The sequence below is a fragment of the Varanus komodoensis genome, unplaced genomic scaffold (genome assembly GCF_004798865.1).
Source record: "Varanus komodoensis strain SLA01 unplaced genomic scaffold, ASM479886v1 scaffold44_3, whole genome shotgun sequence".
Classification (NCBI taxonomy): Eukaryota; Metazoa; Chordata; class Lepidosauria; order Squamata; family Varanidae; genus Varanus; species Varanus komodoensis.
Genome location: NW_025336010.1, coordinates 3,455,966 through 3,483,031, shown reverse-complemented (window position 1 = coordinate 3,483,031; position 27,066 = coordinate 3,455,966). Strand labels below are relative to the sequence as shown.

The window sequence follows — 27,066 nt, the reverse complement described above, 5'->3', positions numbered from 1 at the left end:
TATTAAAACTTATTAAACTATTGATTAAATAAAAAGGTATTAACCTATTTATTGTTTAGATTGTTTTTAATGTATTTGATTTTACTGATTGTGAGCCGTCCCAAGGTGCCATGTATACGGGACGGCATATAAAAGTTTTAATGCCTATCTGCCTCCAAACCTACCTGGACTGTGCTCCTTGTCTAAAAGCAGAACTACCAGGCCCGGCATGCCAAGTGAGAAGAGGCGGATCCCGACACGAGGAGGCGCGGCAACAAATTGAATCGGGCCAATAGTGGGCGGCAGGGAGCAGTTATGGGCGCGTTCGGAGAGAGGCGCGCGCTGCCGTTGGCTAATGCTAAAAATGGGGCGGTCCCGCAAGGCGGGGAGACTGGAACTTGGCTGGGCTGCGCGGGCGGCTGGTTCAGAGCTGCTTCGGGAACCGGAGAGAGTGGGTCGGTACCAGGACCGGAAGGCGGAGCCGGGCAGAGCACATGGAAGGCTGAGCCGGTGAGGTGTTAATTCGGATGAGGGGGGCGCAGGAGGAGAACGTCCAATCCGGATTGGGGAGGGCGTGTAACGCGTGTTGGCCAATCCGGAGCGGCGCGGGTTCCTGCCTAGCTCGAGGTGGGACCGAGGCTGACAGGAAGGGTCAAGCAAAGCCTGGTCCGGACGCAGAAGCCAAGTGGCGTCTCTGGGCAAGCCAAGGCGGGGCCGCAGGGACCCTTCCTGCCCGGGACGGAGTTGCGTGGTCCGCTGGGTTGCCGCCGCCAGCCCTGAACGGGGGTGCTGAACTTGGTCGTAGCTTTCCGAAGAAGGCGGCACCTCCACGCCGCTGGGGGGGGGGCGGGGGGAGCAGAAGACCGCGCGAGACAGCCCTGCCCTGCCCTGCCCTGCCCTGCCTGGCGCTGTCCAGGTCCGTCGGACGACAGCTTCCATCATCCCCAGCCAGTGTGAGAGTTGCAGTCCAACACATCCGAACGGCACCGAATCGGACGGGGAAGCCTTCTCCGGGATTCCGAATTCTGGTGACTCCACAGCCTGGGGGCCTTACCACTGGCCCATGGTTCCCCGAAGCCCAGCCAGTCAGCCCCCCCCCCGCCCCAGTCTTTCCAGAGGTTTTGGTTGTTGCTCCCATCGTATCCATGTGGCCAAGGCTTCTTCGTGGCAGTTGCAGTCCAGGCTCTGGGAGGCACCAGATTTGGGAAGGCTGGCCTAAGAGGGAGTTTCATCCTCTCAGCAAGGCTCTGGGCTAGGCTAGGCTAGGCGAAGAGAGGGAGGCGCGGAGCTTGAAGGCCGGCAGGGATCCGAAGGCTCTCTTCTCTGGTCCAGATCTGGCGTTCCACAGTGTGTGTTAGTATCTGCTTTTTAATTCCCATCAGCCTGGTGTTATGTTATTTCTGGACATACATGGAAGTGCATCTTGGTGTGTGCGATGACACTATCATGAGAAGGGCCGTGGCATTAGTCACTCCCACTTAAATGCATTTACTCATGAGTAAATCTCACGGACTTCCGCGCAGTTTGTTCCTGAGTCAGTGCTTTCAGCACAACCGTTGGGAAGAAGAGTGGGCGGGTTCACGTGCTGGCTGGTCGCCTTCCCGCGGGGCGCTTTGGAATCGTGTGTGTCTGAGCTGCCTGGAAAGCCCTCCGTGCAGCGCCGAGAAGCCCAGGCTGCGCTGCGGAGGCTCTTTGCCCGACCCAAGAAGCGGAGAGGGGGCTCTCTCTGTTTGGGATTGTGGGTTTTGGGATGCTTCAGAGCATTGGCTCAGAGTTTCCTGGAAAGGAGCGGGAGACATGGAGAGGATCTGCAGTGAAGCTGGCCCTGGCTGCGGCTGGCGTGTTCCCGATGGTCTCCGTTTCCAGTGCTGGGATTAGCAGCCTGTGAAACAGCTGCTCAGATCCCATTTGCCTTTCAACACCCGTTTAATGAGCCCGGGAGAAGATCTCCGGTTGCTAATCTCTCGTCCCTCCGGTGTCTGCCTCCTGCCCTGACATGGCTGTGATTTGCTCTCTCCTAGAATTTCTCTGGTGAGCCGGCGTCCCTCTCAGCACCGAACTAGCCGCCTCTCGGCCTGCGCGCTTTGGTGGCGGTGGAAGAGATCGCCGAGCGTTTGGGGGACAAAAGGAAGCCGGCAGCATGTCCGAGGAGGCGCTTTTGAGCATGGACGAGGGGACACTCCGGAAACTGGTGAGTTTCTCCCGAGAGGCTGAGTGTGGAATGTGTGTGTCAGTCGCTGCAGAGGAAATGGGAACTTCGTGGCTGCCTGCTTGCGGTTTGGGAGCCGTAGGCAAAATGCAAGGCTTGCTCTTCGGTGGCGCCAGGGAGAGTCCGAGCTGCTTGCCAAATCCAGGCAGGGGCTGTTTGCTCTTATTTGATGCAATGACATCCCGCTTTTCTAGGAGTCCGGGTTTCTTCGGAGGTCTCCCTTCTTGGCACTGACACCTGTTTACCTTCAGCTGGGGGGCTGTGTGTGAGCCCCCAGATCATGGCCAGGGTTGAGAGGGGTGACCAGTGAAACTGCCTGAGACTGAGGCATCCCACCCAGTCCCGGACAACCTGTGCTGTTTGGCAGCGGTTCTGCAAGGCCTTGGGCAGAGAGGGGTTCTCCCAGCCCTCGAATGAAGGTTCTTTGGCTGGGGATGGAGCCTGAAGTCTTTGGTATGAAAACAAGTCTCCAGAAAGAGTGGGCGGTCATGGGCAGGCCACTGGTGTGCATTTCTTCTAGCTATAATAATGACGGCAGCAACGTTGGAAAAAGGTGACGTCGGGGTTTCTGGAGCAAAGCCATTGCAAGCCCCTGGCCTGCGCTTTTCAGCTTTTTCAGTGTTGGACTTTTATTTTGTTAACATGGGTTTGATCAGTTAAGCTGAGGCTGCTTTCCTTAGCCTGGTGACCTCCTGAATGGGTTGAGCGGCAATCTGTTGGATCGCTCAGTGGCTGAGCTGGCTGGGAGCGGGGGCGTCGCTGTCCGATGCATTTGGGATCACCGCGTTGAGAACGGAGTTTGGCGGTAATGCCGTGCGCCTTTAAAGGGGAGTAAACTCCCTTGAACTCACTGGGGCTTGCTCCTCCATCGGCTGCCCTGTCAAAACGCAACCCAGTTCTGCTGTTTGCTCTGATCCTGGAGCAGGTCTGGTGGCGGCTCTTAGTGGTGGCGACTCTCTGGAGCCTCCGTGGCTGGAAGTAGTGGATCCCCGAGTACCAAGTTGCAGGGGAGCAGCAGCACCAGAGGGCGGTGGGCCTGGAGGAAGCAGTCCTTTTCCGCGGTGGGAGACAGGCAAATGGGCCATTTGGTCTCACCCAGCGGGGGCCTCTTCTGGTCTTGCTGGGGCTTGGCTTGCTAGAGCGAGCTTTTCAGGTCACTCCGAGGAGTGAAATTACGCTGCATTCTTACTGCACGGAAACGTTTCTTATTTAAAGGATTTTAAGCCACCTTCCCGGGCGGGTTATGGAAACAAGGACCCTTTGCAGTCCGGCAAGTGCCCTTCAGCCAGGGCTCATCAGTGTTAAGCATCAAGCACATTCTGAGTCAGTGAGTTTTCCGTGTTTCATTAAGAGCTGGGAAGGATGAAGCCTGGGAGGGAGTTCTGAAGCAGTAGTGCCGCCACAGAGAAGTCCCAGTTTCTGGCCACTGCCACCCTAATGGCGCTTGCTGTTGGGCAGAGACTGGGGCCTCCAGCACTGGCGTTAATAGTGGGCAGACTCAGTCTGGGAACGAACAGGCAGCCAGTGTAAACAGTACCTTCTCCGTGGCATTTCTCATTCTGTCAGGAAGCAGGTTGCTTGCAAACTCCCAACCCCGTTGAGCTCAGCATTGCTTTTCCCTGCAGAGGACTCTCCACTCGCCTCCAGCGAGTCCGGGCTGCCGCACGGAGCAAGTCGGAGCAGCACCCACCATTCATAATGCAAGTGGGAGGTGGTGGCGGCAGAGGTCAGCAGCGCCCGTCCCGGCTGCAGCTCCGTGCCCGTGCTCTGGGTGCTTCTCCGTGTTAATGAAGTCACCAGCTTGTGAGGAAGAATCCAGCGTGTGAGCCAGAGCAGTTCAGAAGCTCCTTGCCCTGAACGTGCTGTTGGATGACATAAGGAGGCAGAGTTGCCTCTCTCTTTAGGGAGGGACGGTTAAAGGCGTGACTCACCCCCCCCCCCCCCCACCGTGGGCGGCGGAAGTCGTCAGAACTTGAATCCTTCTGAGGTGTCTGCCGGCTCAGCTGGAGGGTCCTCGAGGGGGTCTGACGGCCTGTGTGCCCATTTTCACACCATGCAGAACGGCCCTGCATCTGGCAGGGCGAACGCGCAGTGGGGGAGCCCCCACTTGGCCTGAAGAAGGTCCCATGGACAATCCCCGCAGCACTTCTGGCCAGGCTGGGAGCATTGCCCGGGACACGGGCGTCTCCCTGCTAGGTGGGCCAGAGCCCAGGTCAGTTTCAGGCTACCACCCGCACGAAGAGGAGCGGGGCCGAGCCTTCCCTGGCCCGGGCCCTCCGGGTGTGTTGGACTTCAGCTCCCATCACTCCCAGCTAGCATGGGAGTTGCAGTGCAACCGCCTGGGGGCGCTCCCCCATTGGACAGTGCGTGCTGCTCCCCCGGGGCTTTTCCATTCCAGGCTGGAGCTGGGATTGGGGCCACCCTGGGCACGAGTTTTGGTGGGTGACGCGCGGAGCAACTGCCTCGGCTGCCGTCCCCGGGCACAGCTCGGCTGCCACCGCCCCAGCGTTTCTCTGTGTCTTTGCTCTGGAGGAGGCTGGGTTTCATGCTCTCCAGCAAACTCAGAGTCTCTCCTTTGTGCTGAGTGGGAGAGCATTTGCAGTGCTGCCTTCGCAGCAGCCGCATGGTGACTGTGCCACATGGAAGAAAGGCTGCAGCTTGTGCAGACACGTGTGCCCCTTTATCTTCCCTTCTTTTTCGGGGCCTGGGGGTCCATATACGCTCCTCCTCCCATCCCCACGGCAGTCCGGAGGGAGGGCTAGTGCTTGGGCTGGGCGTGGATTGTAATTCCTCTCCCCATGCGCCTCACAGCTAGACACTCGCAGCAGCCACCACACCCACCGCAGAGCACTCAGTATTCTGTTGCCAGGCGTGTGAAAACGGCCGTCCCATGCCTGTCTCCCTGGGATTCAGCTCTGCTGAATTTAGTGGGACTCCTGGGTTGACAGGCATGCCCAGCGCTGCACAGGAAGTCGCTTGTGCACACGGGCCTCCGGGGGGGAGGGTGATTCTGCCTCCCCGCTGTAGTTTGCTTGGTGGCCTACACTCTGTCGGGTTTTGGACTGTAAACTCCTTGGGGCAGGGATCTGCCCTCTCTGTGTGTGTGCTCCCATGAATGTTGCAGATGGAGGTAGCACTATGCAGATTGCGTTAAAGCGTGATTAGGGGAGAAGTCTCAAGAGGTTAGTTTTAGGAAGGAAAACGGTTACGGAAGAAGGAGGATTGCAAATGTTTGTGTAGGTTGGCCAGACACCTTTGCAGGTCAAAATGGAAGTGCGGACTTAAAGCGCTGCTTCCCCAGTTACTGGGTTCCGCATTTGGGCAGCGGTTGCCCAAGAGGCCAGGGATCCATGAACCTGGGGGAGGGGTCCCCAAATGGGGGTGAGACCTGCTTTCCTGGGGAAAGAGCAATTTAGCCTGTTCCGCCCCCAGTTTTTTTTAAGGTGAGTATCTTCCCCAATCCTGGAGCTTTGTTTCTGTTAAGGAAAACTGGGAGTACATGGATGTTTTCCCAAGCTGGCAAGCAGCTGCTGGGTGTGCGTTGCATAACGTGGAGGAACTGACGTTAGGAACGTGGCTTGAAGGAAAAGATTTTTATGCCCCCCCCCCCCATGCCAGAGTCCTGACCCAAGAGCAAAGCTCCCTCTTGCTTATTTTATCGCTGTCGCTTTTTCAACTTACAGCGAGCCAGAAGCCGTTTACATAGTGTGCCCCCTTTCCATTTTGCCTCACAACAGCCCTTTGAGGCCGGTTATGCTGAGTCGGGCTGGCCCAAAGCCGCCCACTGGGTTTCACAACTGTGAGCACGCACGCCCCGTTCGTGCGCTGCAGGTACGGCTGGTAAAAGCCATTGATGTCCACCTCCTCTAACTGGCACCTTCCAGATGTGCTGGACCATCAACCCCATTATCCCCAGCCAGCATGGATAGGGCTGGGGTCCACCTTGCAGGGCCGTTGTGTGGAAGAAATGAGGAGAAGGATCGTGTATGCTAACTGGAAGGGAAGGCGGGTATCAGTGGAGGCGGCACATCAAATGGGCTGCTGAGCAGCTGGACGGCCCTGGCAGGGGCCGGCGGGCACCGCCCTTTGGGCCTCTTGGAGAAATAACCCGGTCCTGCAGCTTGGACGGCTGCAAGCCCTGGTCCGGAGGAGGGCTTCCAGCTCTCCCCGAGAACCGCCGCTCTGTCCTGTGCCTCGAGATTCCGGCGGAGCCTTTGCACCCCCCGGCTTGTCTCATGGCGCCTGCAAACCAGCTGGCTTTACAAAGGAGCGGCCCTTTTGGCTTACCTGCTTCCTGGCCCTGCAGCCGTTGGTGGCTGGAAAGAGCCGTTGGGCTTGCACAAGGGGCTCTTTGTGTGGCTTCCCAGATCTCCCTCCTCCTCTCCCCCGTTGCTGCATCTTGGAGGTGATGAGTCCCAGAATGGGTTTTCTGTGGCCCAGCCTGGCCCTGCCCTGCCTGGAAAGGAAGTGTGTTGTTTAGACCTGAAGCAGGAGGTTTAAACAGCTGCCCTGGTGGTGACTATTCCTGCTCTGGAGGTGCTTCTGCCAGTGCAGAGAGGAGGCCGGCAGGGCGGAGCAGAGCACGGAGAGGGCCTGAGTGGGCTCGTGGGGTGGGGAAACCGTGGCTCTTCAGAGATTGTGGGACTCCTGCTTCCATCAGTGCCAGCCAGTATAGCGTGGCCAAGCATGATGGGAGTTGTAGTGCAGCATCTCGAGACCTCCAGCGGGCAAAGCGCAGGTTCTAGCGCCCATGGGGTGCTCGTGGCCCCCTGTGAGTGGAGCAGCCTTGCTCTGAATTCTGTCCGCACTGAGTGGCAGCTGCTCTCCAGGGACTCTGGATCAGGCCCTGCCCTGCAGGAGCTGCTGAAATGCTTGAAATCAGAGACTCCAAGAACCAACCTGCAAAGCAGGGGCACCTCACCTGTGGTGGGGAATGTTTTTCAGCCCAAAGGAAGCACTTCTTGGCGCATCACTTCCCAGGGACTGCACTGGGTCACCGGAGCAGCCGCCTCGCCCTTCCTCGTGCCCGCCCCGTCCCCCCGTACAGCAGTTTGCCTTAGTAAAAGGTCCCCTTTCACAGAAATTAGAACTCCTTTCCAAGGCGACTCGCTGAGTGTTGTCCGCCCCACCTCCACATTTTGGGCACTGGTGGCAACTCCCCAAATTCCTCCCCCTCCGGTGTGGCAGCTTGGCCGCGAAAAGAATTTCCCATTCAGAGAATGGGCCATTTTTGCAAAGGCGAATGGCAGCGTGAGGGTCAGGGAGGCGGCTGTGGACTGGATCCAACATCTGTGCAGATCAAATGCCTTTATTTATAAAAGCTCAGCCTCTCGCATTCAGCTGCATCCCTAAGCTGCCCTTTCTCCAATGGGCTCAGGTCTGCGTACACGGGTCTCCTCTTCCTTCCCTCCCTCCCTGCATTTTCTCTGCATGATAACACTTGTGAAGGTAGATTTTCACGCAAGCGAGAAGGTACGGTTGGGCTCTGTTGGGAGGGGATCCGTGACTAGCTCCCCATCGTTGGCTCTTTAAAGGGCATGGTGCCATTCAGTGGCTACCAGGTCGGCTCACGGGAGCAGATCCTGCATGCAGGTCTGGCTCTGTCCAGACGTGTCCTGTCTTTGTAAGGCCTCCTGCCCTGCTGCCTGAAGGGAACTCCCGGCTCATGAGAACCAGCCGGGCAGGCAGGTTGATAGGAGTCAGCCAATGCCGGTGCTCCTCATGGCAGAAAGTGCCTTCCCCTTTTGCCCCCTCCCATCCCTGGCATGCTGGGTTCAGATTTTGGCTCAGCAAAGGCAGAAGTCAACTCTGAGCCTCTGAGCTTTGCTTTCTCTGATCTGCAATTTTGGGAAAATACTAGTCTAGTTGGCAGCATCTTTGTGGATGATAATTGGGCATGAAACGCTTTGAACGAAGCATTTCAACATTGGAAATGAGCATTTATAAACGCCAGATAAGCCTGTTTACCTTTTCCACCCCCTGAAGGACACTTTGCCTCCCTGCCTGGTTCCAGCGTGCAGGCCTGTTTTGCCCCGCCGCCTGGTGCCAGGGACAGGTGGCTGGCGCGGCTCTAATTGGCCCAACCACGCTGTTATCGCCAACTTTTCTGTTTATTTGCACGGGAGTAACAGTGCTTGTCCTTCCCCCACCACGGAAGGTTGCTGGCAGCACACAGACTCCGTGGCACAAAAGCCCGGGTGTGAGATGCGTGAGGCTTGGTTTCTCCTCCAGTGCAGAGCCAGAAAAAGCTTGGCCCAGGGAGCGTGGCATCTCGGCGGCACGCCTCTGGAGCCAGGTTCCTGCAAATGTCTCCCCAGCCACCAAATCCTGCCAGAGCAAACTTTGCCTGCCTCAGCCCCATGGTCCTGCCCACCGCACAAATGCAGGCAGCTCTGTGCCCTTCACTCTCTGGCACGGTGCAAATAGCCCCTCCCCCTGGCAGCGGTGCAGCACGAAGCCAGAGCACTGGGGGGCAGGCAGGTCTGCTTCCAGTGAGCGTGGGAGCCCCTCCAGCCAGAGGGCCTCACCCAGAACCTCTTGGAGGCCAGCCGTTCTGGTGGCAGCATGGCTGAAGAGCAAACGTGCCACCCAGGTTTAGCTTGCAGCCCTTCCTGCCAGCAGCCAAGCTCTGGGAGAGGCGCTTGGCCCTGGCACTGGGCTCCCCTCCCTCTTTGTCCTGGCTCAGTTTACCTGGTCTGTCCTTTGGTGGGAAAAGCCAGCACTGCCTGTTCCTGGGAGAGGCTGGCAGGTGAGGGGCAGCATTGGAGCGACACGCCATGCGCCCCACCTTTTGGCCCCGGCTAGTGACAGGCCCTTCAAAGCCCTGCTCTCAGGTATGCCACCTTTCCTCCATCTGCGGTTCTGCCTGAGAGCCCGCTGGTGTGGGGGCGAAAGCATGGGGCTGCCGCTCGGGGTCTGGGTTCTAGTCTAGTTCTTGGCTGTGGAGCTCAGTGCGTGACTTTGGGCCAGGCACTCACTCTTAGCCGAGCCTGCTTTGCAGGGTTGTTGTTGTGACGGTGCAATGGAGCTGTGCACACTGCCTCGGCCCCTCGCAAGAGGACAGAGGGCGGGATAGAAACGCAACGGAGGGGTGATGCCCCTGCGAGACCCACTTGGGGCTCGGGCAGATGGTGCTGCTGCGCACCGCGCGGGGATGGCTGCTGCGCCTCCTCGAGCATGGAAGCCACACAGCCCTGCCAGGTTGGCCCTTCCCACGTGCGGTGTGTTTGTGTGCACGCAGGGGCGGGGAGAAAGTGAGGGGGCGCCGTTTCGAGGGGCAGGCCTCTTGGGGCGGCAAGAGGAAGCAGGGCAGGCTTCATTTCTGGGAGGTGCTGTCCGAGATTCCGCAGCCGGCTCAGGTTATGCAATGTAGGTGCTACGCTGAAATACTGCAAGGAGCCCAAGCGGGCAAGCATGATTTTCACTGCCTCTCTTTTGGCCTCTCGACCACGCTTTCAGGTGGGCTGAGCTGAGAGGGGAGCAGAGTCGGCCAGTGAGTGCCATGGCTCTGTGGGGCCTTGAACCCGGGCTCCCTGACACGCCACACTGGCACTCGGCGGGGTTAGGCCACTCCATGGCGGACCGGGGCTGGGCCTCCGTCGCGCCACACCTGCTTTGCCTGCCTGCAGAAGGTCCCGGGTGCGGCCGAGGCGGGACTCCGGCCCAAAGCCCTGGAAAGCTGCTGCTGCCCGCCTGTGTCAGCAGCACTGGCAAGAGGCAGCTGGCTTGGCGTGAGGCACTTTGCTGCGGTCTGCGAGGAAGCGGAAAACGAGTGGCGACTGGCTGTGCTGGCCCAGTGGAGCTGCCAGGTTCGGGGGCAGTCCACTGCGGATGCTGTTGCTTGGCTGAAGGGGCGGGGGAGGACCTTTGCCCGCCTGCCGCCCCTGTGCTTCGCCGGCTGGCTGCTGCAGGAAACGGGGTGCTGGGCTGCGTGCTCCTTGCGGCCGAGCCCAGCAGGGCTGCTCGCACGTTCCCCGTGCTGGGCCATGCATCCCTGGGCGGGCGGGGGGAACCGTGGGGCAGGTCCTGGCGGGGCCCAGCGTGTGCCTGCTACCAGCGCCGCCTTTGCAGGGAGAGCTCGGGCTGCATCGTGCCTCATGCATGGGGAGTGCGTTGCGCTCCCTGCTGCTTGCGCAGCTGTGCTCGCCGTGTCCCCCACCTTGCAGGCGGCCCTCGGCTTGCTGCAGAACTGGCCGTCCTGGCGCCGTGTGCTCCTCAGAGCAGCCAGGTGCACCTGCTGCTGCTGTGCCGAGTCGCTGGAGGTGGTCGGACGGCTCTCTTGAGTGCCAGCAATGGCCAAATTGGCTCAGGGCTTGGCAGCGGCCCCCACAACCTGGTGGGCATTTTATGGTGATGCCCTCCAATTCCATCATCCCCAATTGGCCATGCTGGCCAGTAATGCTGGGGATTGCAGTTCTGTGTGATGCGCTCTAGATATGTTGGGGAAGCCTGCACTAGGGGGCCTGAGGCAAGCCCTCTGAATTGTTATAACTCTTATTAGTGCCCTGCCTCGCAGGGCTGTTGCATGGATTTCAGTAGCTCTGCTCTCACTGCTTTGTACTGCAGAGTGTTGCTCTCTCTGCTTTGGTCCGGAATGATGCTGGTATTTATTTACTCATTAAGTTTATTTATTTCTATACTGCCTAGCAGCCAAAGCATTCTGGCTGTTTGTATTGGGTTCCACCTTCTCTCCCCAGCCCCCGTACGCCACTCTTGCTCCCCAGTGCTTGACGGGCTGGTAGTTGTGGTTGGCTTGGTGAGCCAAGAGGGAAGAGCCCCCGGGAAAATGGGTGTGTGCGTGTGCATCCTCTTAGCCGGGTGTTTTAGGGTTTAGCTGAAGTATTTTTATCATGTTCTTCAGCCAAAAAGTCTCTTGCAGTGGCTTATAATCAATACAAATGAGACAGACCTTGCCCATGGTGTGGCACCAAAGGAAAACCAGCTGGGGAGGGAAGAGGAGAAAGGCAGCTCATCTGTAAGCCTGGCTGGTGTACTAGTTCTGTTCCTGTCTGATCTCGGCAAGGGGCGGCATAGAAATGTTATAATAATAATAATAATAATCTCCTTGGCCTGTTACCGAACACAAAGCTAGAAGCACCTCTCCGCAACACTTCCTTGTTCCTGGCAAGCTGTCAATCCTCCTTTCTTTTCCCACACTTCTCTGCTGCTCCATATCTAAACAGATTCCAGAGCAGTGAACCATAAAAGAGAAAAAGAATAAAACACTGTATTCAACAGTTTAAAACCAGCTAGAATGTCAGTAAAAACCTTGCAGATCTGCAGCCAGTTCAGGCCGAAGAGAGAACAGCCTGTGGCAGGGTTGGCAAGGGCTATCAGTCTTCCCCATGCCGACCTGGCTGTGTGGGGTTAGGGTTAGCGCAAGCTGGAGATGGCTGGAAGCTCTGGGCTTCAGCTACCTTGTAGGAACCGTCCTGGCTGGCGGCTGGGCTCCTTCCCAGCTCCTGGAAGGACCCACCTTGGTGCTGAGGCAGATGGAAGTCCGTGGAGAAAAAGAATCTCACTAAGTGATCATGGAATCATTTAATAGCCGAGTTGGAAGGGGCCAGAAGGCCGTCGGGTCCAAGCCCCTGCTGGTGCAGGACCCCAAGTGACACCATCCACATGGATGGCTGTCCAGTTGCATCCTGGATGCCTCTCCAGGTCATTGTTCCATTGCTGTGCTGCTCTGGCATTTCCACCACAGGGTGGCCCTTGGAGCAGCGAGCCCGTGGAGGTGAAGTGCGAAACCGGAAAAAGATGAGATCTGTGATGGGTCAGGCAGAAGGCTGGCCTTGACCGGCGTTTCGTTTCCACTGGCCCTGCAGGAAGCCCCTGAGCACAAGCCCCCCTCCTGCGCATGTGCCTCAGCAGTGGGGGGGGGGGCACGGGAGGTGCCCTGGATCCTTTCTGGCCCAATTTCCATGCATTCGCCTAGGACACAAATGCGTCAGGAAATGCACACGCCTTTCATAAAAGCTGGCGGTGGGGACAGTAAAACCCAAACAGAATGGTCACACTTGGATATGTCTCTCAGAGCAGCGATGTGGATTTTCTGGGAAAAAATTCTGTTGCCCTAAATAGGTGGCGATCTCTAAGCATATTTATTTAACTTATATTTAGTAAATAGAACTGATGATTGTGCCACATCAACTTTACATGCTGCATAAATATTTCAGTCCCTGCCCCTCCAGAAGCTAAATGTAGTTCAGCAAAAATATTGGAGGGGGATTAATAAAATGCATTTAATATGGTATAAATAGTCAAATTCAGAGCTTAACTTGGAAAGTATTTTCACTGGAATATAAACATGCAACAGCTTGATTGCATACCCTTTTTCTTATGTTATTTGGTGTTTAAGGAAAAAGAAATACACTGAGAATATACTAAGTTTAGCTTGCAGGATGAGTTGCTTGCGTACATATACATTTATGCAAGCAGTTGCCACATTAAAAATGTTTTAAGAGTCCAATCTTGTGCGTGGCTACTAAAATGAAATACCATAAAGTTCAGTGGGGCCTACTCCCAGGTTAAGCCTAAAACTTTAAAAAAAAAGATTGAACAATATTATATTCAAGTTGAACTCAATTCAGCTTGCTTTGCTTTCATTTATTTATTTATTTAGGAAGCTTCTATGCCGCCCCATTTGCCGAAGCCTCGGGGTGGCTCACAACAATAATTTAAATTAAATTTAAATGTAATTAGTACTTCATTCCAGTCCAAAGAATGATACTATTCGCAAGGAAAACCAGAGTAATAAAAATGTCTTTTTTGCACAATTCTCCAAATTTGTGTCTTTGCTTGAAAGCAGTGCTGCTTTTTTGCACTGCTCTTGGGAACTGCTGGTGGCTTCCCCAGTATTACCAGTACCGAGAGGCTTGAAGGAGAGCTGCAGAATTATCTCCTACTCATTGTTGATCAAGCCCAGTGCATGCAGTGTTCACTCAGTCCCAGTTTGATGAGCGAGGTGGGCAGGAAACTTTTCCAGAATGCAAAATACAATAATAGACTCCTCCCCTGTAGCTTTTCGTTGAACATTTTCCATTTAGTAGGTGCATTCAGAACAATGAATGGGTGCTAATTACAAATACAAGGTTAGGCATGCTTGACAGGTTCAGAGATGCTTCTCAGGTCTTTAGCAAGGATGTGAGATTTCATTGACGTGCATCTGTGTCTCCACCTTGAGTGGGATTAACAGGTGGTGATAGCAAAACTGTTAATAGACCAACTGCTCCAACAGTTGGTGAAGATGATGACTAAGAAATAAATTCTGATAAATGATTGTCAAAGAACAACTCAGCCCTTTGCATTGTTACAGTTTATTAGTGTGTCAACCATTTCAGTTTCGGTTTTAAAAAATGAAAACCATGTGTATACCCTGTTCTCTTAAAAATTTTGCAAGTATGTTAATAAAACTGTCTACATAATATCATAATTAAAACACATTAATAAGCTTTGATTTCTCTCCTTCAAAATTCCAGACCAAAGAGTTGTGCAGTTTTGCTACAAAAATTGCCATGGACTACACTTTTAAAAATACTAAGTTAAGGTAACATGCTAAATCAGACAAACCTCTAGGGTGACCTTCCCCCAACCGGGACCCCCCAGATGTGTTGGGATGCAATTTCCATCATTCCAAGACGGCATAGGACTTATGGAAGTTGCAATCTGACATATGCATAACCTTTTTGAATTATTTTAATTTGTATAAGAAAAATGTCTGATACAAATCCAAAATGCTTCTATAAAAATTCAGGATCAACACAACTTGAATTCTGCTAGGCAAGTTAACACAGAAGGAATGCGCCCCTTAAACCTCAAATATTTGAAGCTCTCAGTGGAGCAGCTCCTACGTAGCTTCTCCCTTCGCCATGCAGGATCCTGATTTTTGGCAATGCTGAGGAAGGTTTCTGTGCATGTGAGTGAGCTGCCAAACTGTTTGTTTTGCTCTTGGCTTTTATCCTTGGACACCTGAGTCTGCTCACAGTTGCAAAATTAATAATAATAATACAATTAAAGCAGTTGTAAAACAAACTAACATAGTAACTTTGTGAGATACGTAACCAGTATTGGCCAGTCAATTAACTAGTTTGTCATCCTTACCTGTTCACTTGCGTTTAATGTTTTGTGTAGGGAGGACACACGTAACACAATTAAATTGTGGGCAAGTCATCCACTATAAATTTGGTTTTGGCATGCAACTTCCGGAGATCTGTTTGCAAGAGCGCTGAGCTGACCTGTTGCCATATTAATCTTGGAAGTGTTGAAAAGAGGACCTTTGATCCCTGCTGAGAACGTGGGTGTATCTCAGCCCCCCATGCACGAAATCACTTTATCTCCCTCTCCTGCGATCCAAAATGTGGCCGCTCCTTCTCTTCCCCTCCTGCTTGCAGCGGGGAACGTTGCTTGGGGGTCTCTGGCTCAGAGGCCGTTCTCCTTTCTCCTTACTTCCTTCTGCAAAGTGCCATCTGCACTGAGGGGTTTACAGGGGTTCTTATTTACAGTCCCCATCACTGGCGTTGAGCTGGGTTTATTTTTATGGCACTGCAGGAGAAGTTTAGGGGTTTGCCCCACAGGCGGCACTCGGAGACCCAAGACCAGGGCGGGTGCAGTGTGGGGCTTTTTGAGGGGCTGCTGGAAGGCTTCCTTCTCTTTGGAGCAGGATCTTTGGAAAGTGGCTGGGAAGGGGGCTTGGGCTCCTGTCACTCCCGCCACAGCTCCAGCTAAGCGGGGATTAGCCCATATAAGGAGAAGCCGCCCTCTGTTCCTTCTTATTTCCCTGCTTTCTCTCCCCCCCCCCCTTCCCACCTCCTCTCCTGCAGTCAGAGCTGTCTTCTTCCTGCCTCCTCATCCTGCCCTCCTGGTCCCGCATTCTTTGGCCCCTTGGCCCCTTTTTTGTATGCTCCCCTCTCCATAAGAGTTTTCGCCCTCCAACTTCTCTCTTTTCCCAGCCAGTGCATTCCTGAGGGTTGGGGATGGAGGGAGGGAGCTGCACGCCTTGTGGTGGGGGGAGGCCGGGAAAAAGGTGATGGCTCCGGGCCAGCAGGCGCAGGCAAAGCAGAGCTTGGCTTGTGTGGGCGCGTGCCCCCCACCTCCAGCCCCCCAGAGCCAAATGAACAGGGGAGCCCTGCGGAGGAGACACCCCAGCAGCTACGTCTGTTCACTGTGCAGCAGAAGGACATGTCCTGGGTTGGCAGAGAGCAGAGGAATTTGCCCCCCACCAGCATGAAAGACTTTGCTGCCTGTGTGTCTCCCCTGCTGAGCTCACCTGCTTGCCTTTCTGATCGGGGGTGGAGCAGTGAGCCAGCCAGCACACCTGTGCATGCCGAGTTCCTTTCGCCGGTGGCCACAGCACTGCCCCGGATTGGCTGCGTTGGATGCCTCTTGTCTCTTGTTCACCTTGAATCAATCATCCGGCTCCTGATGCAGCAGACGCAGCCTTGCCGGCCGAGGAGGAAATTTGGGGCTGCGGCGCTCCATGCAGTGGGTAGAGACCGTGGGGGGGCTGTTCCCAGGGACAGGAAAGAGGTGCCCCCTCCCTCACACAGCCGTTTGGGGCTGGGATGAAGGCCTCTCCTGGCTCACGGGTGGTTGATTCTGGGCAGGAGGTTCATGGCCATTTGCTGCAGCGAGTCATGCGGATGGCCTCTGAGTAGCGCCAGCAGTCCTGATGCTGTTTGGACAGAAGAAGGTTCTGCAACTCCCAGAATCCCCAGCCAGCATCATCTTCCTCCTTTAGCTGGAGGTGTCAGAACCTGGACAGCGACTCAGCCTGTGGGACCAGCGGCCTGACTGTGGGCCCTTTGGGGTGTGGCACGTCGGCCATACAGCCTGCCGCGGGAAGGCCAAGAAAGGTGGGAGGCCTGCAAGCGCGCTGGTCCTTAAGATCGTGGAGGGGCCTTCTGTTGAGGCTGCTGCCCTCAGAAGCATGTTTGGGGGTGATGCGAAAAGGGGCCTCTTTGGTGGCTGGCCCAGGATGGGCGACTCTGGGGGAGGGGGGGCAGGTGCAGGTCACTTCATGCAGGATGGACTTTGGCCTCTACATGGGCCCATCACTTGGGTGCTGATTTTTTTCTATTGCATTTATTTTCTTAAAACTTTTATCCATAAAAGCCTCAGGAGTGGCTGTGTGGTGTTTTTTGCACTGCGGCTTGTGAGCAGCAAGGCAGGGCAGGCATCACCTGAAGACGAGTTCGCAGGTCTTGCCATCTGACTCTCTCCGCATTTGTTTTTGCCGTGGGAGGGCGAGGGCAGCGCGGCTGGGTGAAAAGGGACCGTGCGGGGCAGGATCCGTGCGCAGGGCACCGTGCAGTGCCAAGGACCGGATGGCCACATCAAAGAGGAGGGGGCTGTCCTGCCTCCAGCCCCCTCTGTTGCCCCCTGCGCATGTGCTGGCTGGGGGGGGTGCTTGGGGTCCGACACTCCTGGCCTGCCCCAGCCAGGGGAAGGCTGCTGGGTTGACTGAGGGCGGCTGTGGGCCTGGGGGCCCGTGAAGGCCAGCAGCGCCCTCTTGCCGGTGAGTGGCCTGGTCCAGGGGAAGGTTCTCCCCTGCAAGCTGCCTGGACAGGTGACTGGGGAGGCCTGGTCTTGAACTACTGTGGGCGAGTCGCCCAGCTCCAGCCGACCTCGCTGGGCTGTTGCAAGAAGACAAAGGGGCGCCCCCCCCCCCAGATGTGCACTTAAGAAACCCGGGCAAGGCAGTGAGGCTGGCTGCTGTGCCCCATGGAGCAGAAAATTGAACCCGAGCCCCCTGGGAACAAAGTGCATCCAATTCCCCCAGCCTGCCAAGCCTGAGGTGATATTTTCTATTTTTGACCTTATCCCCCTCGGCCGGGCTGTGGGAGCGGCCAGGATGGGCCTGTGAAGCAGCCTCGCTTTCCGTCCGCAGCCTGCCCGACGGGCCGGCCGAGCCGCTTCGCCTGGTCTGCGTGGCTCATTTCCCCTGCTGGGTGTTTGCTCAGAACTGTTAATTTCCTGCCTGCCCGCCCGTCTTTGCCAGGGAGCGGGGCAGCCGGGGACAGCCAGTTCCAGGCTGGAAGGGCTCTGCGGCTTGCAGCACATCCGGCTCCCCTCGCTGCCGGCCGCAGCGCGGGGCCGAGCTGTTTGCTTTAGCGGGCCTGGGCTGCCGTCGGGCTTCTCGCTCCCTGCCGCCGCCGTGGGCTGGTGGGGCTGTGGCCTTCCTTACCGCCTCCTCCAGGCCCGGCTCCGGCTGCAGCTGCTCCCCCGTCCCCCCCCCCGTCCCCCCGCATCCTCCCGCTTGCACGCGCTGCCTGTTTTCCTGGCGAAGAGGCGCTGAGCCCGTGCAGAGCAGGGTCAGGCCCTGGAGTCCGCTCGCGGGGCTGCGAGGCCTCTGCTGGCAACATGGAGCGCCTCGGCCAGCCGGGGGGCCGCTGCCCACCTGGAGGGACGGAGCGGCAGACTCGGCAGAAGCCGCCTTCCTGTGCGTCCAGCCACCCTGAGGCCGATGAGGAGCTGGCGATGCTGCGCTCCCTGGGGTGCCCCTGCGTCATGGAGGGGGCAGTGCCAGCCGTGGGGAAGCGGCCTTCTCTTGGCCTCGCAGTTTGGCGCCCGTTTGCCCTGCTGGGATGCTTCACTCGCCTAGGGCGAGTAGCTGTTGCATGAGAAGCACCCTATGCAGCCGAAGCAAAGTCTCTCTGGCTCTCCCCCGTGGTTGCCGGGGTGGCCCTGGGGCCCTGCCCCTCGGGCCTCCCTGCTGGGCCTTCCCAGGGCCTGGGATTCGCAGGTGGGCCACACGCGCAAGCCTTGCGAAGAGGCGCCTCCCTCCTCAGAATGCTATGGCCGCCCGTGAAGCCAGCAGTCCTTGATGCGCCGCATGCAGGAAAATCCTGTGCCGCCGTCCTCACGGGGCTCTGGGGAGGCACGTTTACTGTTGTGGCTGCCGGGCTCGGCCTCCGGAGGAAATGCCACTGTGACATGTCTGCCTGCAGCTTGGCTCCCCGCAGTGCTTCCAAGGCCAGCAACAAGGGCTGCGGTGCGGCTGCAGCTGGCAATGGACGGCTGCTTCCTCAGCAAGTTGCCTCCGTGCCACATGGGCGGAGGTGCTGTTCAGGTTAGGTGGTGGAGAAGGGGCCGGGGTGGGGCATGCTGCACTGGGCCGACTGAGCCTGGGAGCGAGGATTCTTACTGCCTCCTGCACGAGATGTCAGTGGCTGCAAGTGATCCGCTTCCTATGACTTGGCCCCGGTCCCTGGCCTGCCCGCCCTGAAATTGGCAACGTGAATATCATAAGGCAGCCTGCCTTGCAGGGCTGTTGTGAAGGCAGGCAGGAAGTGCTTGGAATGCCTCTCCAGTGCTTGACTGGTGCTCTGTGCTTGACGTGGCTGCTGTCCTGTGCCACCTGGGCGGGGAGAATCACCTGCGCATCCCTGTGTGGGCTTCCCTGCTTCTTTGAGGAAGGTGCTTGGAGGGGAGGGTGAACGGAAGAGGGCAGCCAGTCCACAGAGGAGGCTGGGCCAGCCGCCAGTGGTTGACTTCAGAGGAGCTGTCTCCAACCTGATGCCTTCCAGATATTTGGGACTTCCATTCCCAGCATCCCTGGCCATGGGGTGTACTGGCTGGAGCTGATGGGAGTTGAAGTCCAAGCATCTGGAAGGGGAGGGTGCTTTGGTGTTGCAGCTTCTTGTAGTCTTTCAAAAGCTTCTCGGAACAGAAGGGGCAGAGGAAATGGAAAGCGCCTGAGGATTCTCTGCCGCTGGAAGAGCAGGCTGCGGGCCCGTCTTTGCTTTTTACTGGATGCGTGAGGTCCACCAGCCGGGCCAGGTGGGAAGCAGCGGCTCGGGGGCCAAGCCAACGACCTTCGGGACCCCTGTGCACCATCAAGAGCAGGTGTGCGGCCAAAGCCAATGGCGCACTGGAGACCTGGTTACTGTACCCAGGCAGCCAAGAAATCTGCTGGGCGATGCTGGGCATCCCTGGCTCCCAGCCTAGCCTACCTCGCAGGCTTGGTGTGAGGATAAAACAGAGAAGATGGGAGGTCATGTGCACCTCCTGAGGTGCCTTGGAGGAAGAGTAGGAGTTGAGTGCCACAGGCAAGTGAACAGAGGGTCGGGATCGCCTGGATGCCAAATGCCAGTCGGGCTGCAGACACGGCTGCTTTTGAGGCCTGTGTGAGTCGCTCTTCGCTTTTGAGTGCTGCGGCTTTCTGCCCGCCGTCACTTCGTGCATCTGGCCCCCAAGCTCAAAACCTGCCATTCTGGCTGGCCGGAGTTATCTGAGGAAGGGTGGGGGGGTGCTTGGTGTTCTCTGCAGGGCTTGGCTGTCACGGGAAGTCCCTTCCCTGCTCCTCCTGCCTGTGGTGCCTCCGAACTCGGCGGCTGCTGGGACCCTTCCCGGCCCAGACAAAAGGCAGCAGGAAGTGCAGCTGGCGAGGCTGAATGCTGGGAAGCAGCGTCCTGACGCCACCTGCAGCCGGGAAATGATCATGGCCCAGCTGCATGTGGGCAGATGAGGGCCGTGGAGCGCACGAGAGGTGCAGCTGGAATGCCAAGAACGGCCCGGACACCCGTCCTGGAGGGGGCAGGGAAATGAGGAGGGCTTGGCTTCTGAACTGGCTGCTACTCTGTTTCACTGCCACAACGTCCTTGTGAGGTAGGCTAAGACAAGCCTGAGAGACAGACAGAGAAGCGCTGATGCAAACTCATGCCATGTGACGTGGCATCTGGGCCTCCTCCCAAACCCTCACCCGGCTTTCCCGCTCCTGGTGTCAGTCTGAGGTCTTGGCTATTTAACCTCTGCCAGCACAGCCAGTGGCCAGCGGCACCGGGAGTTGGAGTGCCGAACCTCCAGAGGGCACCAGGTCGAGGGAGGCGGCTCCCTTCCCTCGGCTCGCCTGCCACGCTGGGACTCGTGCTGCTGCAGCGGACAGTTGGCCTTGCAGCGGAAGTGGGAGCCGCGCACTCCAGCGTCGCCTTGCCTCGCCGGGGCCCCGCGTCAGCAGGTGGCTTCCGCAATCCGCCTCCACTGGGCCTTGGCCCCGAGGCATCGGGCGGGGGGGCTGTCCTACCTTGCAGGGATTTCGGTGACCACCCATGTGTCTGCTGCTGAGCACTGAGCAGCCTTCCCAACTTGACGCCCTCTGGGGGTCGGACTGCAACTCCCACACTGCCTGGTGTGATGGGAGTTGTGGTACCAGGCATCTGCTGGTCACCCTGGTCTAAGGGACGCGCTGGGCCGGGCAGCATCGGCTGATGGAGGGCCGCGCCCGTCCCCGGGGAAGGTGGTCGCGAGAACAGAGGCAGCTTTGCCCCTGCACAGCTCCAGGCGGCAGCACGGCACGCCGCCGTCTGTCCACGCAGCACGTGCGCGAGGCTTTCCTCTTTGCCGGGCGTGTGCCGGCAGAGCATCCCGGCAGCCGGGCAGAGCGGCAGTTCGGGCCGGGCTGGGCCAGGCCGGGCCGCTTCCTGCCCGCGGCGGCACAACTGTCCATCTGGCACCAGCAGTGTGGCCCCTCGGCCGCAGAGGAGGGGCTTGGCCAGCAGTCCGCTGGGCAGTTCCTGTGTCGCACCGGGGGCTCGTGCCCCCTTGCCCAGCTTCTTTCCCTCGGCTGGGCAGGAGCTGCAGGGCGCTGGCTCCTCTCCTCTCTGCGGAAGGCCGGCCCCTGGCCTGCGGAGGCCCAGCCAGGCCATGCCGCACAGCGGATGGTGGGGGTCTCTGCGGGAGCAAAGGGGGATGCGATGGTGGGGCTGCCTTCTCGGAGGCCTTCGCCCGGGTTTTAAAACAACAGTAGCAGGAATGGCAATGTTGCTCCTGTGCCTAAGCAATCTACCCCCTGTGGTGTGAAGAGCTGAATTTTGCCCCCGCCATAAATTATGCAAATAGGGTGGCGCCCCCCCCCGGCATTATCGTGCTTGGCCAGCTTCCCGCCTCCCATCCTCTTCGAGCCGCTTCTGCCCGCCCGCCCGCCCCTGCTGGCGTCCGTTGGCGTAGGCCTCACTAGGCGCGCTCCACATCCAGGACAGCTGCACCCGAGGCCGCTTGCCCCTGGCACGTCCGAGGCCCGTGGCTTCAAGTGCTGTTCCGTTCGAGAGGAAGGAGCGGGTGCCGCCCATCCTCCTCCACCTTGCTCGTCAAACCCTTCCCTCCGCACCTGGAACGTTCTGCCCTGAGCGGCCTCCAAGGAGCCCAGCGTGTTAGCTGCCAGCGGATCGTTTCAGCCCACGCCCGGCCCGGCCCCGTCGCTGAACTCCAGCCTGGAGCCCAACCTCGGAAGCACCTGGTCCGGCACTGCCGTCCTTCGCTCCTTCAGCGATGCTTCTGCAAGCGCCCTGGAACCCCTTAGTGGTGGGACGTGGGGCTGCTCGGCCCTGCTTTTGGCGCTCCGGGAGGCCACGTTCTTATCCCCGCCCAGCTTTCTGCTTCTGCTTCCTTCAAGACATTCCGCTGGCTCTGTGTGTCGGCGCTGAGCTGGCGTGCCTCTGGGTAGCCTTGGCTGGCCCACGCGGCCTGCTTGTGGCTCCCTCCTGCCCCGGCACGTGGCCCTCCATGGTAGGCTATTTCTGAATGTGGAGGCTCCACCTATCCAGGCAGCTGAATGGAGAGGCCTGCGATTACCGTTGGCCTGGCCTGGAGAGGGCCCCAGATCCCCCCCCCCGGGGAGTGCCCTTTGGCCCCAGCCCCAAGGTGTGGCAGACCCGCTCCAGGGGGCCGGGTGACTTTCGCTGTGTTGCAGGTTCTGAGCCACCTTTCCAGCCCTGCTCCTTGCAGGTGTGCCAGACTATAGACGCCATTGTCCCCAGCCAGCACAGCTGGGAGAGGCAAGTTTGCTTGCTTCTGCCGTGCACCCAGAATGGGAGAGTCACCCCGGCTTGGGCCACCAGGAAGCGACTGTGGGGCTGCCCACGCACGCCTGGCACAGTGGGCCTTTGTCCCCCGGCCACTCCTCCTCGCGTGCCGGCCCGCCTTTCACGCAGCCTCTTGGAGCAGCTGCCCAGCAGCGAGTCATCTGGCAGCGAACCCCACGGGGCCTCCACGCGGGTTGCGACCAGCACGTGGTCTGCGACAGGAGGCGGAGGGGGCCCCTTTGTCCCTCGTGCTGCACGGGGTCCTCGGGTTTGCAGCCCCCAGTTTGGCTGCCTTGTTTTGATGCACACTCTGGGGGAGTCTCCCCCTCCCATGTGGCCTGTGCCGGGCCGGGGTCTCCTGGGCCCGGGCCAAGGTGCGGGCGGCTGTGTGTATGAGTCACCAGCCCACATGCCTGGCTGCAGGGACAGCAGCGCGCTCTGTGTGAGGGACACTGCGGCCTTTGTGTGCGCGGCTGGCCTCCCGGGGTGGGCAAGCGGAGGCGGCCGGAGTGCCCCCGGCCCGACTGGCCTCTGCCACCGCGCTGCTTGTCCCAAAGCGACCCCCGTTCGCTCTGCTTCCCCCTCCCCGCCTTGCAGCTGGAGGCCACGCTGGACCTGGCCGAGCGTCGGCAGATCCGCTCCGCGATCCGGGAGCTGCGGCGGCAGGAGCTGGAGCGCGATGAGGAGGCGCTGGCGTCCAAGCGCTTCCGGACGGAGCGGCAGGAGAACAAGGAGAACCTGCTGCGGTGAGTGTGGGGCGGGGTGGGGCCTTGCCCTGGGCCGCTGAGTTAGCACCCCTTTAGCCAGGCAGCTGCCCGGCAGTCACAGCGGGTCTCTGGGCGACTCTGAGGCGGGGAACCCCAGGCCTCGTGGGCCGATTCCCACCCCAGGAGCTGCCGCTGCCCGCCCTCTCCCCCACGAAGACACAGCAGCAGCTTTTTTTCCTTGTGCTGCGCAACCCAAATAGGCGAAATCTGCCAATCCTAAACCTCCGTGTTGGTCTTCTGCCACATTCCTGCAGCAAATGGTGACTTTTAAGCACTTTTCCCCTAAAAGTGAAATGATGTCACAGTGGAGGGGGCGTGTGTGCTGCCGTGTGAGGGGCAGATGCATGAGGGCTGTGGGGCTTGCGTGCCTCGCCCTTTGCCCACGCTCCGTCCCGGGCTGGCCGGGCGGACGCAGCCCCTGCTTGCCTGCTGCAATCGGGAAATGCTTGGGAGGTCCCCCTCCCCTCCTCCCCTTTTGCTGCCCCGGCTGACTGGGCAGCTTCTCCGAGCACTGGGTGCTGCCCCAGTGAAGCAGCCGCTGGAGAGGCGGATGGCAGCCCCCAAGGCGCCCCTCGCCTCAGCCCGGCCGTGCTCCCGGCCCGCTCTGCATGCCGGTGGCCGGCCCTTGACTGCCGGCCTCCCGGCCCTTGTTCCGTCAGTTCCCGGCGGCGGGAGGAGGAGGAGCGGCAGCAGAGGTCCTTGGATGTTCTCTCCAGGAAGCTCGAGGCCATGCAGGACGTGGAGCAGCTGACGACCCTGGTGAGTGGCCGGCACAGCCCTGCCTCTGCTGCGGGAGGAGGGAGCCGAGCCCGGAGCCGGGAAGGCCTCTGTTCTGATCGCTGGGCACGCAAAAGTGTGCTTTAGGTATCGTGTATGCATCCCATGTCGGTCACTTTGCATAGAGCCCTGTAAGTTGGTTGTGGTGCTGATTTTTTAAAAATAAGTAGATGCTTTTAATTTTTATCTTGCTAACAACAGCGACAAAGGAAAAAATATGCAATTGTCAGAAGTGGCACTTTAAAAGCCTTCCTTTGAGAAAATATGATGCTCTCATCTTCATAAATGTTCATTGGTCAGATGATAGAGAACAGTGTGTTGTGAAGAAATGTTTAGTTCAAGCAAACTAAATGATAAAGAAGTAGCTCTCCTCGCATCCTGTCCTCCAAAGCAGTGAAAAGGAGCAGTTTAGCATCAGCTTGGATGGTTCACGGCAGCCAAAAATGAAAGTCTTGCACAGTGGTTCGCTGAGGGAGGGGGAGCAGGTGTGTAGAAATCTGCAGGAAGCGCTGAGGGGCCCATGCATGCGCACGTGTGAAAGAAGCGGGCCCTTTTTTGTGGGCATGGCTGAGTTTTCCTTTCTCTTGCAGCTGCGAGGGGCCAGTGAATATGAAGAGCGCAAACTGATCCGTGCCGCCATCCGCAAACTGCGCGCTGAAGAAATCGAGGGTACAAACACACTGTAGCTTAAAGGGAGATGCGTGTGCTCAGGCGTGTTTCCACGGAATGGTGTGGAACTCCGATTCCACACCGAGGGGAGGCCCTTTCTCCCCTCTCCCTCTGAAGCGAGGCTCCCGGGGCTGGATTAACTGGCATGCTGAGTTTTCCCTTTCCTCTCCCAAGCCGCCACCTTGGCAGGGAAGGGTTACTACAACCGGAGGAACACAAAGGAGGCTTTGGAGTCCAAGGGACAGGAAGACAGCTCTGCAGATGCAAGTAACACAGAGGTGAGCAGGAGCGAGAGCGGGAGGAGGAGGAGGGGGGCGCTGGGTGATGCAGGCCTTCGCCAGCGCTTCCCTCCGGGCTCAGGCTGCCCTTTCCTAGGCGCCTGGATCGTGCCATTGAGGTTTCTGTGGCGCTTCTGATAGGCCGTAGCTGAGCTGGGGGGCACATCATCCAAGGGGAGCTGGCAGGGGGCATCTGCTGCTCCTCTCTCCACACCCAAGTGGCCTGTGAACAGTGCCGAGGGCTTTGGCAGTCGGATGGCGCCGAGTCGCGAGGCGTGGAAGCACAAATGGAGCGCTTCCTGCAGTGGCCACCTGGGGGCCCCAGTGAGAAGCCCATGGGCCGGCCTGGCAGGGGCTGCCCTCCCATCCCTGCGGCCAATAGTGGGAGCTACGCTGCTCCCCTAAGCATGGGGGCTCCCTTTGCCTGGGTGGACAGCAGCTCTTGATGGACTTGGTTGGTTTGTCCAGTCCTTTAGGCGAACCTCTCCTGCTCCCCGGAGGACGTGAGCCTGCATAGCACGCTCTGCTCCCTCTGTTCTCCCGCTCGATGTGGCAGCTGCTGCGAAAAGGGATCCGGAGGGTGGGATGGGCCACTTCTGGGCACCGCAGGCACGTGCTCTCCCCCGCCCCGTCCACGGGGAACCGCCAGCAAATTTTGCAGGGAAGTCGAGCATTCACGGCCGGGCGCCCAGCGAGCTTCTGCGATGGATTCCTCGTTTGGACATGGCCCGTGCGGCCCGTGTGCCTTGGCTTTTTTTAAATTTTTTTTTGCCAAAGCGCCACTTTGTTTGTGTTGCGGGGGCTGCAAAATGGCCACAAGGTCTCGCACTGCACACATACGATCTCAGCTGCAGTGAAGGGGCCTCGCCCACCTGCGCAGGGGTGCCTGAGGATGTCTGCGGACTCCTGCAGGCGTGGTGCTCCTGGCACCACCGGTGCCAGACGCTGCTGGCTCAGGACTCTGCTGGGGTTGAGCCAGGTGGGCAGCTCAGGGGAGGGAGGGTGGGTGGGTGGGCGGGCGGCCCTGTGTGAGGCTGACCAGTTGTGCTTGCCGGCTTCCGGGTGGCGACACTTCCTGGATCCTCCATGAGATGGCGGCATCTTCCCAGGAAGAAATGGTGTGAGGCTTGCCAAATCTTTCCTCTTCTCTCAAAAGGACCTCCACATTTGCATTGTACATACAATGGGGGGGGGGGAATCTCTTCTTTGCTCCCACCCCGCTAAGCGCAGGGGCTGTATTCTGCCTGGAGAGCCGGTGTGCTCACCTCCTGCCTGCCTCTGACCAAGCCAGACCTGTGTCTTGGTCTCCTTCAGCCATTAGCTGCGGCAGATGAGGGTGGGGGCGGAGCAGGATTGGGCCCGCTGGCGGTGGGGGTGAACCCTTTGCTTCCGGGCTCGTTCCCCTGCTCACATCACAGGCAGCCTCTGAAGCGGTTTGTGCCCGTGGAGAAGAACATGACAGGGTGCGATGCAGAGACGGGGGTGTGGGCAAGGCGCCTACCCCTGCTGTGGCTTTGCCCTGAATACCTGCCCTCTACCATGACAGAGGCTTCTTCGAAGGGGAAAACTGGGGGGAGTTGTAATCATGGAATGCCTCAGCGGCTCGGCTGCGTAGAAATCAGCCAGACAGGTGAACAGTAAAGCGCCGCGCAGGCACGCCTGGTCTTTACGGCCTTCCTCACGAGGTAGCAGGGAGGCGCAGGGCTCCTCTGAGCAGAGGTCCCCCTTCTGGCGCTTTGCCCACTTGCGCCTGTGGCCGACGAGCGTTTGAGGCGCATGATAATGGGAAAGCTTTGGCAGGCCTCTGGCACAGTCCGTGTGCGGAAGGAGCGGGGGATAGGAGCCCTGGCACTTTGAACCCAGGTCGGGGGGGAGGCGGTGGAGCATACCACCGGGGGGGGGGGGGGGCCGGGCTTGGGGCAGAGGTGGTGATTTCCAGCCTGGGGGTGAAGCTCGGGTCCGGAAGCTCATCCAAAGGTTGCGCTGCCAAATCTCCGCATTACCTAGGATGGGACCCCCTTGCCATGCTAGCTTTCTTTGTGGGGGGAGAAAGCTTTCGGGGGGCAGTGTGGAGGAGCATTTGGGTGGACGGAACGGGCTGTGCAGCCTCCATGGGTTCAGCAGCAGAGGCCGTCCGTGCACGGGGTTCCCCTTGCCGCACGATCTCTCCCAGCCTTTCCCCGCCTCAGAAATCTCCGCACAGTCAAGACTGGAGAAAGGGACTGGTACCCACCGTCGCCTAGCAACCCAAAGTTGGGCTGGAAGTGGCTTTTCTGGGGCTGCTTCTCGTTGCTTGGCGACTGCTCCCGCCCTCACACGGGCGGTCAGGCTGTCCAGTTGTTCAAGGTGTGCATTCTTGGCTCCGGAGTCGCGGGCAGGGCAGCACCCCGAGACGGATCCGACAAGGGGAAGGGAACGGGAACGGGAGTGGGAGTGGGCGTGCGGTGCCGGCGTGTGCGATGCTGCCCCCAGTGGCGGCCTTGTGCCAAACCTTTGTCTGCCTCGGCTTCTCGCTGCGAGATGCTACACCCTACCAGACAGTCTGGAGTGTTGTAATTTGCAGTACATCCCAGCAGATGTGGAAGGCTCCC

The 27,066-nt window shown here is 58.7% G+C and overlaps 1 protein-coding gene across 1 annotated transcript in view; it reads left to right on the top strand.

Moving 5' to 3' along the window:
- The first annotated feature begins 374 nt into the window (after nucleotides 1-374).
- SMTN (smoothelin) overlaps nucleotides 375-27,066 on the top strand; it is a 69,277-nt gene continuing 42,585 nt past the window's right edge. Inside the window, exons 1-6 of the mRNA XM_044444193.1 lie at nucleotides 375-489; nucleotides 2,001-2,170; nucleotides 22,582-22,730; nucleotides 23,411-23,510; nucleotides 24,119-24,197; nucleotides 24,372-24,475. Coding sequence (XP_044300128.1) covers nucleotides 2,120-2,170; nucleotides 22,582-22,730; nucleotides 23,411-23,510; nucleotides 24,119-24,197; nucleotides 24,372-24,475 — 483 coding nt within the window. The 5' untranslated portion in view covers nucleotides 375-489; nucleotides 2,001-2,119. The remainder of the gene's footprint in view (nucleotides 490-2,000; nucleotides 2,171-22,581; nucleotides 22,731-23,410; nucleotides 23,511-24,118; nucleotides 24,198-24,371; nucleotides 24,476-27,066) is intronic.